Genomic DNA, 13,982 nt, shown 5'->3' on the forward strand with positions numbered 1-13,982 from the left:
AAGTTTACATGTGTACTCAATATTTTGTTCCTTTTGATGTTGGGAATCTTTCTTTATTCCTCAACTGGATAACTAGTTAAGACATCTAGGTTCATTTTTGTCTCCGTGCGCACGAACCTAAGTGATTAATTCCTATAAAAAGCACAGTCGGGGCGGTTTCAGTAGGACTTGATTTAAAAGCCTTGGTTGGAAATGATTGAAAGCCGTAGAATTACATTAATGTACACAAGCGTATATTTACCTCTCCCGAAAGATCCCGATTTTCCCTGAAACTTTTGATTCTGTCAGCAAGTGAAACTTTCTGATAGTCACGATCCTGATTTCTCCGCAGGTTTTTCTTGATAATTCCTGCCACTCGCACTCCCGTGATTACACCACCAGACGAACAATCCGAGGTTGTTACAGTGGTCGAAGTGGCAGAAAGTGTATCGTCCAACCCATTCTCCATTTCCACACGCAGTCCTAAGACGTATCAAAAATACTGCTAAAATCAGATTTATCCCTCAACTGAAAATACAAGAGGAGCATATTTCAGACGTGCCCGGCAAATTCTTCATTTCAATCCTCCCTTTATTGACATATATAATTTCACTGTAACGTTTCCTGAAATTCAATGTATATTTAAACAACGCATTATTTTTCAAATAATATAACAAATATATGCTCATTATACCGAATACATTAACAACGTGAACAAACACGTGGTGGCAACTACTTACATTTCGATGCAGACGGCGACAGTTAACCTTTGAGCGTCTGAATGAATAAATATAATATGCCTTCAAACCAATAAACCACCAAGCAGAGGTGAATCGGTCAGTTGATTAATCAACTCTGAAGTCAGCGATTCCCATGCCAGCAATTTGAAGGCCTGTGGGGCCAAGCGTCATCCCACATAAGAGGTGTCCTGCAGGGTTGTCTCATACGAGTGGGCTCATTTCCTGCTATTGTACGAAACATCCAGATTGGAATAGCCACTTATTGCCAGTTTCCGTTACTTGACCACGCTGGATCGACCCATGAACATTCTGTATTGACGGTGTGGTATGTGTTAATTTGTTTATCCAATGGAGAGGATTGATTCAATTATATCACATGTATCTGAAATATGACTTGATTAGGGGGTGTAAACGTCACAATAGTATGTCCATGCGCAATATAAGAAAGAAATGCATTTGCTCGGATAGTTGTAGAATTATATATAGTGGGCAAAATCTAATTTCCCTGCTTACATTTTGACAACGCCCTGTGTGTATTGGTTGGTTATGGTAACAGGTTCTAAATTTTAGAATAGGTAAATGAATACTTTTGGAAAGGTAAAGACTTTTTTCAAATTTAGGTTTGGTTTGAAGATATTGATAATATAGTGCTTTATGACTTGATAATACCAACATTCTTTTATCGAAAACACCAATCCGCCGGTATGCGGATATAGATATTTATAAGTATTTCATTTTTTCACAATTATGTTTGAAGGGAGATACTTTAGAGGGATATGTTTTGCCTTCAGTGTCTTTTGCTCTGTACCTTAATAATTTGATTTTCTGTGTCAGTTCCCTTCCAAATTAAATGGTTTTTGATTCATTCTGCATCAAATTGTCGAAACAGATACGAAGTGTACGAGGCGTTACACAAAGGAATGAAAGTCCGGAATCTAAAAAATGACAGTACTAAGTCTTTTACTTTACCCTTTTCTGCATGCTTTGTGGTCATTTTTTTAATGTTGAAAATAGCACTTATTATTTAAATGACACATTCTTTGGTGTACTGGCGGTGAGTGACTCAATGTATGTTGTACGCACAGCAATATTCTAATTCTACCACTCTGTCACGTCACAAATCGAATCTGGACAAAGCAGATCAGAGGCAACAGCATTAGCAACGACATAGAATGTCGACCAACCAGGTCAAAAATTGTAACCATCGGATCATTTAGGTATGTCGATGATCTGATATCACTCAATCAACCAAAACGCAAATTCCATTCAACTGATTTATCCAAAAGAACTACAAAATAAAAGAGACAAGTGAAACTGCATCATTTATTTCATATGTAGATCTCCATAAATGAGGCTGTTGGTCAAGAGGGATGACTTTCCAACAATCAACTTTCCCTTTATGCCCAGCTGCTCTAGCCTTTGGTGTCGACATTTAACAACCTTTGAGGTTCAATCAAGGATGTTCCTTCTACAAAGATTTCAAAGAGCGACATACAACTCTTGTTTAAAAGGTGTTGGATCAGGGTTATTACATTCAAGCCCGGTGCCCAAAATGTTGTCCCATGCAATTCTCTTTTTGACTTGTACTACATGTTCCTTGTGTTTTCAAGTGAACAATTGACTTGTTTTGCATGTTTTTTTTGTGACGGATGCCGTCTGTGGGGCAGGATACGCCCACCTTCTTGTGGACATAAAAATAACAAAGGTGTACACACGCCTTTTAAGAGTGTTTAAACGTTTAACTTTTCACAGACCCCTGGTATCATCAGTATTTGATAATGATTCATAAACACATGCTCATGATGGACTCTCCTTTCAGAAGAGATTTCATATTACAATGGAAAATTAATGCTTTTTGTTGCTTTTATTAACAAAGAATGTCGACGGGAGACTTAGTACATACCGTCCCCGAGAAATTTTACTACTACATGTTTCAATGTGTTTGTTGCAAAACATTATTCATTCTAAGCTGGGTTTAAAAATATATAACGTCAACGCCAGGGAATAATCAGTCTCTATTATATGCCCAAAGCATATTTCATTGAGCGTAAAAGGCAAAATAGTGATGAAATTATATGAATGGATCACGGAAACTTAACAAAGACAGCACAAGACATTTAACGAGCTAAATTATCGACTGCTGCTCAAACAAGTCAGCCAAGACATGTTTGCATCGGAATGAACCAGATGTGTGACATTCATGTCCTAGGTACATAGCCCTGTCTGTGTCTACATACCGTCGGGTCATTTGTCTCCGATCAGGATTCCCATGATGGAGTGATGATGGTCACTACGTGACTAAATTTACTGTATCGTCCATTTATGAATAAATGTTTGTTATTGTCCTTGTAACATTTATCCTGAGACAAATGAAATGCCAGTTTATTCAAAATACTGGTTGTTCAGACGACATTAAGATAATTAAAGATAATCTGGATACAAAGCGTACATGTCAGGAATGTAATTGCCTGATTGTCACAGTAACCAAGCAACTATTATAATGTGCCAAAGCTGCAAATCAATACACAATCAGCAAATATACTGATACAAAAGCGAAAAAACGCGCCTAGACTATGGTGTGCATACAGTGGCGTGTAGGGTATATAGGCTGAACTGCGCCTAGACCCTGGTATGCATACAGTGACGTGTAGGGTACATCGAACTGAATTATAGACTTCGTTAGGTTCGGAGAAACATAAATAGCTTGCTCAAGCCAAAATCGATAACATATGTCTTTGGGGATGCGTCCTGTAATCAGAAAAAACAGGCTTGTTATTATACATCATGTTTCACTACTTTCAAATGGACACAAACACCGTTGCGATTCCGGGGACGAATTATTCCAAGTAACATATACTTAAGAAGCGACTAATGGATGGCCTGGTTGAAGGGTGTCACCAGACCAGACATGTATGTGCTCCAGACGCGATTATTTGTAGATCGTCGAGATATTACTGGAGTATTGCTGATGAAGAAAATTAAATGGAGACGAACACTGCCCCATGAACCAAATTTTAAAAATCAAAATAATAATTTTATCTTGTCTACAAGTACAGCTAGTATTGAATTCTTATTGGCGCGATTTTGGCAGTCCCCGTGGACTCTTTGCACTCACTTTTAGTCTACAACCAAACTTTTTATTAAACTGTCGCATCTAACGTATTAAACATGTGGCTTGCATAAAAGAACATTCACAGTATTAAACTGCCTTAACTAACCTACCTAAATACACATTCAAGTACTTTCACTTGTAGTAACTAGGTACCACTATTTTGTGCTATGTGTGGATGGCGGTGTCAATGGGTTGGTGCCCGAGGCTGGGATGTAGCGGATGTTCTAATGTATTTCATTTAATTGCAAAATTGTTTTGTTTGATAGTGGTGTATATATGTATACGGGTGACAGAAAAAGTTATTCTTGTATTGCATAATATGCCTTGGCTCTGGTATATGCACAGTTACGTGTGGGGTATATCGAATATCAAATAAGACTCAGACTCACTTCTTTATACGCCTTGGGGATGTTGCCTACGATCAGTTAAAACAGGCCCGTCATTAAAATGATATCATGCGTGTGTGTGCATGCGTGCATGCGTGCGTGTGTGTGTGCGTGTGCGTGTGCGTGTGCGTGTGTGTGTGTCGTGAAGTCTGATAATTCCCCGGCGAATACAATTGATCCTGGAAGAGTCGCATACCACAACACACCGACGAGGAAAAGCCACACACGACGTCTTGCAGAGTTCGTTAGACTTCGGGTTACGCCATTCGGTGTTCAGCGCCATTTGTCTATGAGTGCCTGTGTTAGGTCAAGTCTGAAGGAGGTTCAGTCGTGTTGTCGTCTGACGATCAAGGCGGTCCCAGGGGTGTTTAATGGCCATTGCAAAACGTTGACGCTATTGACCTGTAGACAGTGAGGTACAATACATGCACGTCCTTGTGACATGTTAGGAGAACGAACTGGCCAAGGCAAAACGTTGACATCGTTGACCTGCAGAAGGCGACATGCGATACATCTCCGTCATCTATGTTGTCTTGCAGTGTACGTCGGTTCTGTTGTTGAATGGGGAGCACAACTGGATGCAATATATATATTGTACTGAGGGATTAGCGCCCAAAGCAACAAGTTCAGTATTTTCCTGATCAGAAACTACTGCCCAAATCCACATAGTAGAGTGTCCTGGACTCAACGAAGAGACGAGCGTGTGTTCCCGACGACGATACACATGTACCTAGGAAACAGTTAATCAAATAAAGAATACGCAAATAGCGATCATCGTTGGGTGTGGTGACTAATGGTCTACCTGTCCTCGGTCTGTTCATTGTCAACCATGTGCCCTGCCTGCCCCGTCTTCTTTGTGATCTGTCTGTCGGTGTCGTGAGAGCAATCTGGTGATTGTGGCCCAGACGGGCCCAGACGGGTGGCCCAGTCGTCTAACTCGTCGCGATTCGCTGTCCCTTGGGCACGCCAGAAACCTATGATTGTTGGTTCGAATCCCGGTTCGCCCCAATTATGTTTCTAGGTTTGTCAGCCCTTAACCCATGCTCGTGGGCTCAACCGTAGTGGTAAACGTCTGAGACCTGCATCACTTCGGGCTTTCCTCCCACATTAAGCTGACACGCCTTGATATAACTGGAATACTGTTAAAAGCGGCGTTAAACCCAACTCACTCACTCACTCACCTGCACTGGTGATGTAATTTGCAGTGAACATATCAATCATGCCAGAGGGAAACAACTGGTAGTATTCCTGAATAGCTGTGTGTCAATAGGCTAGTTTATGACAGTCCAGTTTCATCATGTTGTAATATTCATTGACGAGAAATGCAAGAAACATATTTTATTGAAATTCATTTTCCAAAAATATGAATACAGAAATTTTAATATCACAGACAATGGGATCACGTTTCGTGTACTTGTAAACTCAGCAGACAAATGGTGTTGGGCTGGACAGTGTCTAGTTACAAACAACACACACAGTGTTTACCTGGTCAATCAACTGGGACAACGAACGAGACAGTACACACTGCATTGGAAGGGGTTTGTGGTTACTCGGTACATGTTTGAAGGGAGAGTTGTTGCCAAAAGCCTTTAAACACTTGGGAAAACACTCGTAACAGTGAACATATTTATAGGCCTATATTCAAAGGTGGAGGAGTGATCGTAATGTGAAATAGATTGGAGTTTAATGCAAAAATTACATTGTAAGAAATACTCCTTATAGATAGTATTGTGCTTAAATATCAGGTAAATCGTTAGTATCGTCACGCCAGCTACACAAGACTCAATATATATTTTAGTTTTGATAACAAAAGCTGATATTGTACGGGTATCGACATCTGCTTTTTCAGTGATAGCTGTTAATATGACCTTTATAACCCTCATGTAATAATAGATGACATTATGATATGCCGTCATCAACTGCACATTGCGTTTCATGTATTATTCAACGGAAAGTCGATGGATATGCGTATATAGCTTAGGCTGAAATAAGGAAATTGTTTCTCGAACATCAGTGCGTCACATTAAATCTTCTCTACTGCCAATAAGAAGTTTTCAAATTTCATATGAAGCACACTCTGTTATCCATAAAACAAAATGCTTGAAACTGACATGCTGTCAAAAGGCCGAGTTCAATGTCTGCCCAGTTTCTCTGTTGGAATTCTTGGTGGGTAAAAAATATATTAAAAAATGTTCCTCTCGCATCACTGTTGTTTTCGATACAAAAATTAAAAAAGTCTTACCGCCCTCCTCACTTTCGAGGAAAAATGTGCCCAAGAAGCATTTTTTATGCAGCCTTAGTATAAATGGTATAAACCTTTGAACGGGAAAAGTGTGAGAACGCAGGGCACATGGATGTCAATTGCCAATCTAATCTCCGTGTTTGTAAGAATCAAGTTCCCCTGTTTCTGAAGAAAGCAGCTTACACTGGAGTGAGTTTAGTTGAAATATTTTTTATCAGTTATTGGCTTTTCCCGCTTCATTTTCCCCCAGTTGTACAATTATGTTGTAACAAAATATGCATATTATGAGCACTAACAACGTAAAATGATGCATAAGAAAAACGTATTAAAAAGATCGTTATAATGTAATTTGTATTGAGAGAATTGTTTTTATCAAATATTGAATATTCATGAGGGTAATATGACGTTTTATGGACCTAAGAAACTGGGTCTCGGGGTAATACCGTGTTTTAAGGATCATGTGACCCTTTCCCAAGCCACGACAAAAAAGATATATCTTGTAAATGTAATAACACGTCATATCGGCAATATTCCGGCTATAGGGCGAATTGATTTCTAATCGTGAAGGGGATACTTTCCAAAACTACATGTAAACGATATTACGTAGGTACATACACATATGCATTTCGTTATAGAAAAATACAGGTCACCTTGGGAATACTTTTCAAGAAAACCTTCACAATTTGGACATGTTTTATATGATACAAATCACTGATCACAAGAGTGGTTAGACAAATACCATGGTGACTCTGATGTTGATGATCTATCAAAATGGTTGCCCCCTGTTTAAAAGGTATGACTTCAGGAATGACTGCATCACAAACATGCACACTCCTACACATGTTCTAAGATGTAAGTGCTGTTTTAGTACAACTGACATAGTGTACTGATTACAAAAAACAGGAACTCCCAAATTTGTCCCAGCAAATGTGTGTCACATCCTCCCTTCGGCACCAAGATCAAACCATGATCATGATTTAAGAAGTGATGAAGCTCTTTTTGGAGCTCTGGAACCTTTCGCAACATGCAACCTTGGGCATCAAAATCAATATCAAAATCATGATTTCAAGAAGTTGTCAAGATCCTTTTGGAACTCCGGACTAAACACTTCATTCATGATCTTATCGTCAATCTCAGGTGCCTCGCCCGCGTCCTGCCCAGCCAAAGTCTTCAAGTTATAATCCGCAAGTTTTTCCAAGGCAGCTATACGACCATCTTCTTCCCTCACCTTTGGTGTTCGTGCAGGAATGTCCGGCTCAGGAGAGTCATCATCATCGTCATAATCGTCTGTTGGGTTGTCATCGGGTCTTGATGAATGTACATTGCTTGGGCCTGCCCGCTCTATGGGTTGGTCATCAGCGTTGCTTGAAGAAGGTACTGCGGCTTCCATCCGAGGAGGTGTATTTGGTTTGGGCTGATTTCTTGGAGAAAGAATCGTTGCTCGAGCATCGTCAGATGATGGTGTATTATTTCGACTAGGTGTCCTGTTTTGATTACTCGGAGGTCTACTGGACTGTCTTTGGTCTGGTGTACTATGTCTGCTGTTTCTACTGTTTCTGCTGTCATCCTCTTTGTTAATGGGAGGAACCACGGAATGTTTGTTGAGATCTGAGGCTGCTCGTGACAAGGGGCGATCTGCTCTCCGAGGAGTTGCCTCTCTTACAGGTGGCAAGTCATCCTGCCGTGACTGATTCCTGGACATCCTCTTCGGCTGAAAACATACACACATAAATCAAGTCCCACATGCTGACTAAATAGGACGACAAAGTAAATACAATATAGGTAAATAGGTAATGTGTCGTGGTTGTACTAGCCCGGACGTATGCCGGCTTTGTAGCGATAGCCCACAGAAATACCATGCCGCAGTGTTACATGGATGCCCATTCTCCGAGCCGACCTCAATGCCAAGCGCCAGGCAGGGTAACAACACGTCCCATCTTTTGACGTCTTTAATACGGGCAGACGTTCTATCTACTCGACCACGGAGGCGTTCCTAAATGTAATAGAACTCGTATGGTTCCTGTGGTTTCTGCTTTCAATGTAAATGCCTCATATCTCTATTAACATTATTATCAGTGTCAATCACAATACCTTTAGTCTGTTTGGTTTTTTTGGACTTTGTAATATCGGTAGTTTGATTGCGTTTGACTGCGTTTGATTTAACGCCGTTTAAATAGTATTTCAGATTTATCGCAAACGTCATATAAAGACCGTATTGAGGCAGGTCTTAGGCGTTTACCACGACACCAACGAGCACGGGTACGGTGACTAGGAACCGGGATTCGAACCCACGATCATAGATCTGTGACACGGGCAATGCACGGAATGATGGCCCCCCCCCAAAAAAAAAATAAATAAAAATAAAATAAAATAAAATAAAAAAATGTATCGTTGACACCAGTTTGAGGTACAACTTACACTGTCCCGTTCCTCGTCTCCCATCTCTACATACACATCTCGGGCTGTTGTGGGATCCTCAGCCTGGAACGAAGGGAATCTCTCATTCTTAACATCAATACGTGTTATATGCTCTTCACTTGCAGTTTGATATTGATGACAAACAAGCTTGGAACTTAGTACTCGTAACATTTACATAAATGTACATCTACCATACAAATAATACACATTTATGATATTTGATAAAGGTTTTATCAAACATGTACTGAAAATCAATTTCAGAAATGACATTGACTCGTTAAACAAATGAAAAAATAACAGAAGGAAATGCCTTGAAAGTGCTGATATAGAAGTTGGTAGTGTTTGATAACATACAAAATTATTGTAGTGATGAAACATATATATCATTCTGTTGATAAGATGTACATAGGACAGACACATATATAGACTGTGATTACGTACAATGCTGTATTGACATGCTTAGGATATACCATAGGCTATATCGACACATATAGATTAGTAGTAAATATTACATGAACGAAAAATGTACATATCATGCTGTATATATTTCAATAAGGGGTTATTTGAAACAAGAAACATCTGCACATGTAGTTTATTCAATGACAGTTTGCTCATTCACCATTCCAATAGACTTCTATTGTCTGTCACCAACGCAACAGAGTAATCCCATGTGATTGTTGATGTGTTTGCAATCGCAGGTGACAAAGAGGACAACTTTATAGATTTATTGATCTTCATGTCGGCAGAGCCCTCGGGGACAACATAACAACTCAGATGGTAGAGACCTAATTCTCAGGATCAAAAACTACACTGCCATTGCTCATGTACTTCCCATTCGCTTGCTCAATATAATTTATAGTCAGTCGCACATTGAACAAATAAGCAGTACCGTGGTATGTAGACATCTAGACACTTGTAATATGCGAAAGACGTTCTGTTGTGTTCACGAACCGAATAAAATATCCCTGTGAAACGTAAATTAATTAAACAATACATATAGAGAAGAAATATTAAGTCATCAAACCAAGCTACAGACCTCCATGATATTGACGGCACATACAGACGCAGGAAAGACACACAGCATATGATGTCATGTTTCTATGGCAACAAGTCTGACACGTGCTCACTCGGAGATGAATAGGTGATGGATTAGATAAAGCAAATCGTCATGATAAGCTGAATTAGGGCTTGACTAATGCTGTGAAGATAATCGATATACTAGCTGTGCTACTTGAATTCAAACAGTAATTGCATCGCTGTCTACATTAACATAAGGGAAGTGACACGGAACAAAACAAAAGCCACAGTTGGTTTGAGATATATTATGCATACCTAATCCAATTTGACATGCCAATGGAATGAATACGCACAAAAGTCATTTCCCAGAAAGGAAAGTAGAAGATGTTTTAGTATTTATGGTTGAACAAGAAAATGGTTTGATAAGATTAAATGAGATTGAGGATTATCTGAACCAGAAGTCTGAACTCTTTCCTACGTCTGTCACGCGCCAATGACGTCGTCTTTTAGTCACCTTATCGACAAATGCCATCACGCGGCGCCTCAGGAACACCTTCTGAGCTAGGTCAAGGTCGTTTGCTGACCTCCGATTTCGTTTCTTCCTTATTCGTTTCCGGAGGTCACCGGATTTGTCCATGTGACCTCGTGACTCCTCGGTCTCCGTGTCAGACTTATTGAACCATAGGTCTGGGTCAGATTTAGACCTACTGAGGTAGACGTAATTCCCATGCTGTGAGTTTGTGGACACAATTTCAGGGATGTTAGTGTAGCCAGGTTCAAGTTTAGATACATATGATCCTTTAAATTCATGCTTTTGGTCACTAATTGATGATACGCTCTGCGACCGCTGGCGTACCTTGGTTGCCTCCGCTTGTTTACGATAAATTCTGTTCTGGGAACTTCCTGGTCTTGAACTGTGAGCATGATCAAGCTTAGTCGGCTTCGGGGTAGGATTCTTATTCTCCTGATCATCGTCATCAAATGGGGGCAGGTCAACGCTTTCAAAGGACGACTTGCTGCCGCCACGATCGTACGGGGTTTTGTTCTGTGGACAATATACAATCTACCCGATACTAGAAAGATTCCAACAAGAGGAGATAACGTCTCCTGCTTCTGTTCAGTCGCCCGCGAGAGCAAATTATCGCACGGTAGTTTATGCATGTGTTGTGATTGTAATTAATATTCCTTGAGTTTTTTAACGTATGCTTTGAAATAACAACGTTACGTTTCGTCCAATGTGTGTGATATTATTTGAAAATGTTTTCGTGAGTGTTCGTGAATTTGGACAGTTTGTGACATACTATTACGCCATGTTGAAGTACAACAACTGAGTGTAGAGCGGATATGCTGTCTTGTGACTTGACCTACAGTACCCAACACTTGAAAAGAACAACTATGATATTTCACCCTGGGAAACAATAGAGAGCAACAGCGTACATTAAGGAGTCCTTGACTTTTCAACTTGATTTGAAACTATAGACGTGGATACCAATCAGTAACACTGTACAGCCATCCTATAACTGGTCTAATTACAATGTCGATACTATCACAATTTCGTTTTCCCATGGGAATATGTGTTTGAGAACAGCCCCTACGGATGGAGACATCTGTTAACCTGGTGCTATTGTTTGTAAAGGTTACACATGAACTACTTTATGGTCTGACAACGAGTTTTAATCATATATTGTTGTTGTATCCCTGGGAGAAATACATTATTTACTGCCATGGCAATACAGGGGATCATAATATCTGTTTAATTGTAATAGCAACCCAGCACCATGGAAAGCACTTGCAATCTATATGACTAATGATTACATTAAGGTGTAGCCCCGGGTTGCAAGTTAACGATCGAGGACACAACATAGCCCTGACACTTAAAAGCCAAAGGAAGATGAGTGTGCAGTGAGAACAAAACGTTTAGTTTAATCAAGTAATTACTATATATAAAAAATGATCATTGAAGCACTGTAGATATTGGAAAACGTCTCACACATGTATTCACAGAGAATTGTCTTCAGAAAGGATGGATATCAACATTTATCATTTTTTTCATTTGAAGAATCAATTATATATCAATTAAATCTAATAATGATTATTTTTATAAATATGAATTGGCATAAAAAATTTTTTTTTTATTAAACGAGTTGAATTATTTGCATAGAATTAATGTCAATTTGACGAGAATATATGTAACCATTGGCATTTGTCAGAAGAAGACGTGACACAGGCGCTCAGTACACCAGTGAGATAGAGCTATACACAGGGTGCTATAATATAGCATACAAAGAGGTATGCATAGATAGTTGGTATGTGTCATACCTTATCGTTATAATCAGAAGCAGAAGGTTCTTTGCTTGGCTGTAATTCAATATACAATTATAGAAATCAAAATCTTGGCCCAAAATGAACATAACATATTTCTCAACACATCAATTAAATAGTACCTCCTCGCTTACATACTCTCAATGTATATATAAATGTAAGTATATATTTCACATGCGTTATTCACAAGATGAAAAGACGAACTGTTTAGTACATTAGTGGTCGACAAAGAAGAACAAACATGCTATTTACATTACCAGTCCTTGAACATAAAATGTTTAAACACAAACGTATATATATGTGTTTGTCAGTGGTGATACACAGAGGTTTTAAAGATTAGAGAGTCACATTTTGGAACAGAGGTCTTGGTTGTAACAGAAGGTACATGTCATACCTGGTATTTTTTAGCCTTTCTAGATTGTGGACGAGAAGGCTGGAACAACAAATATTCAATATGAGTGAGTGAGTTTGGTTTTACACCGCTTTTCAGCAATATTTCAGAAATATATCCCCGTTGGGATCACAGGAAAGGTCTGAACACACCCAACCCTGGTTTACAACGTGACGAGCGAACACTTTCACCACTGGGCTACTCCAAAACCCCTATTAAATTTGAAATACTACCGCATTCATATGTTTATACAAATTGTCACATTTCATTTGGTAGGATTATCAAAAAGTACTGATTATATTTAAATAGTATACATTGTAAATAGTATTGTGAGCATGGCGTCTTATATGGTTACATAATGCGAAACGTGGATTAATGTTACGAGGCATTTTTACAGAATCGACTTAATATAGATAATAATCAAAACTTGTGATAATAATGTGGTGATGAAGTGATGATGTGGATATGAAGGAGCGAATGCATATTCCATATGATAATGCTCTCGCGGGCGTAAACACATTGTTACATACATTATTAACATTTGTAAAAATGGTTGTAGAGACACATTTCATAATGATAATGTACTATCTTAAGGAGAGAGAGTTACGACACACTTGATAATGTATAGAAGAAATGCAATTTGTGAAAAGCAACATTCATTTAAATTTTATCTAAATTTTTATTTCATTTCTGCTGTTTTCAGATTCAAACGTCTTTAAATTACCATAGGAATCAAATACCCAGATCTGCATACAAAATAAATCGCAATGCAAATTTTATACATATAAGAAGTTTCGCTTGCAATGCGTTACATTCTATACCATGGTAATTTATACCTGCTCTTAAATCGCCAAATAATGTATAGAAACAATTAATATTCCTAGATAATAAAACTACCAACATAATATGCATGCATGTTGCAAAATGTAAAATATACAATTGATATAAGGGTAACGCTATTTTTCAGGGCATTATCATTTGCAGAAGCCCGAGGTCTTCCATTGACGGCCCGACGAAGGAGGGCAGTTGAAAAGACCGAGGGCTTCTGCAAATGATAATGCCCTGAAAAATAGCGTTACCCTTATTATAGCTAAAATGGATGGAATTTGTTATCAAATAAAAAACCCAACAATATCGGTTTTGAAACATTTACTGCAATCAACATGAATGCCACTGGCCCACTTATAAAAATGAAAACGTCAAAGAACAAACCAGATGACGGCACTATTCAACGTGACGTCACCTATCCCTATCCTATGACGTCACCTTACAACGGGCGTGATAATGGCCCGTCGTCAAGCAATATGAGGGCATTATCAAAATTACAGAGGCCCCATCATTTTTGATAACGGTTTAATGATAATTCTATCCTTTT

General features: G+C 38.9%; 1 protein-coding gene across 5 annotated transcripts in view; it reads right to left on the reverse strand.

Moving 5' to 3' along the window:
• Positions 1 to 5,540: 5,540 nt before the first annotated feature.
• The window catches only part of LOC124135943 (sporozoite surface protein 2-like), a 34,807-nt gene continuing 26,365 nt past the window's right edge, over positions 5,541 to 13,982 (reverse strand). For 2 of the 5 annotated variants that reach the window (XM_046501652.2, XM_046501650.2), the window contains 4 exons: positions 12,611 to 12,649; positions 12,214 to 12,252; positions 8,878 to 8,940; positions 5,541 to 8,170 (listed from right to left, as the gene is read on the reverse strand). In XM_046501652.2, the coding sequence (XP_046357608.2) occupies positions 7,517 to 8,170; positions 8,878 to 8,940; positions 12,214 to 12,252; positions 12,611 to 12,649 (795 nt within the window). In that variant the 3' untranslated portion in view covers positions 5,541 to 7,516. Of the gene's footprint in view, positions 8,171 to 8,877; positions 8,941 to 10,750; positions 10,940 to 12,213; positions 12,253 to 12,610; positions 12,650 to 13,982 lie in introns of all 5 variants that reach the window. The other 3 variants (XM_046501649.2, XM_046501648.2, XM_046501653.2) reach the window with 2 other exon arrangements.

Source organism: Haliotis rufescens, unplaced genomic scaffold (genome assembly GCF_023055435.1).
Source record: "Haliotis rufescens isolate VD_foot unplaced genomic scaffold, xgHalRufe1.0.p SCAF_4, whole genome shotgun sequence".
Classification (NCBI taxonomy): domain Eukaryota; kingdom Metazoa; phylum Mollusca; class Gastropoda; order Lepetellida; family Haliotidae; genus Haliotis; species Haliotis rufescens.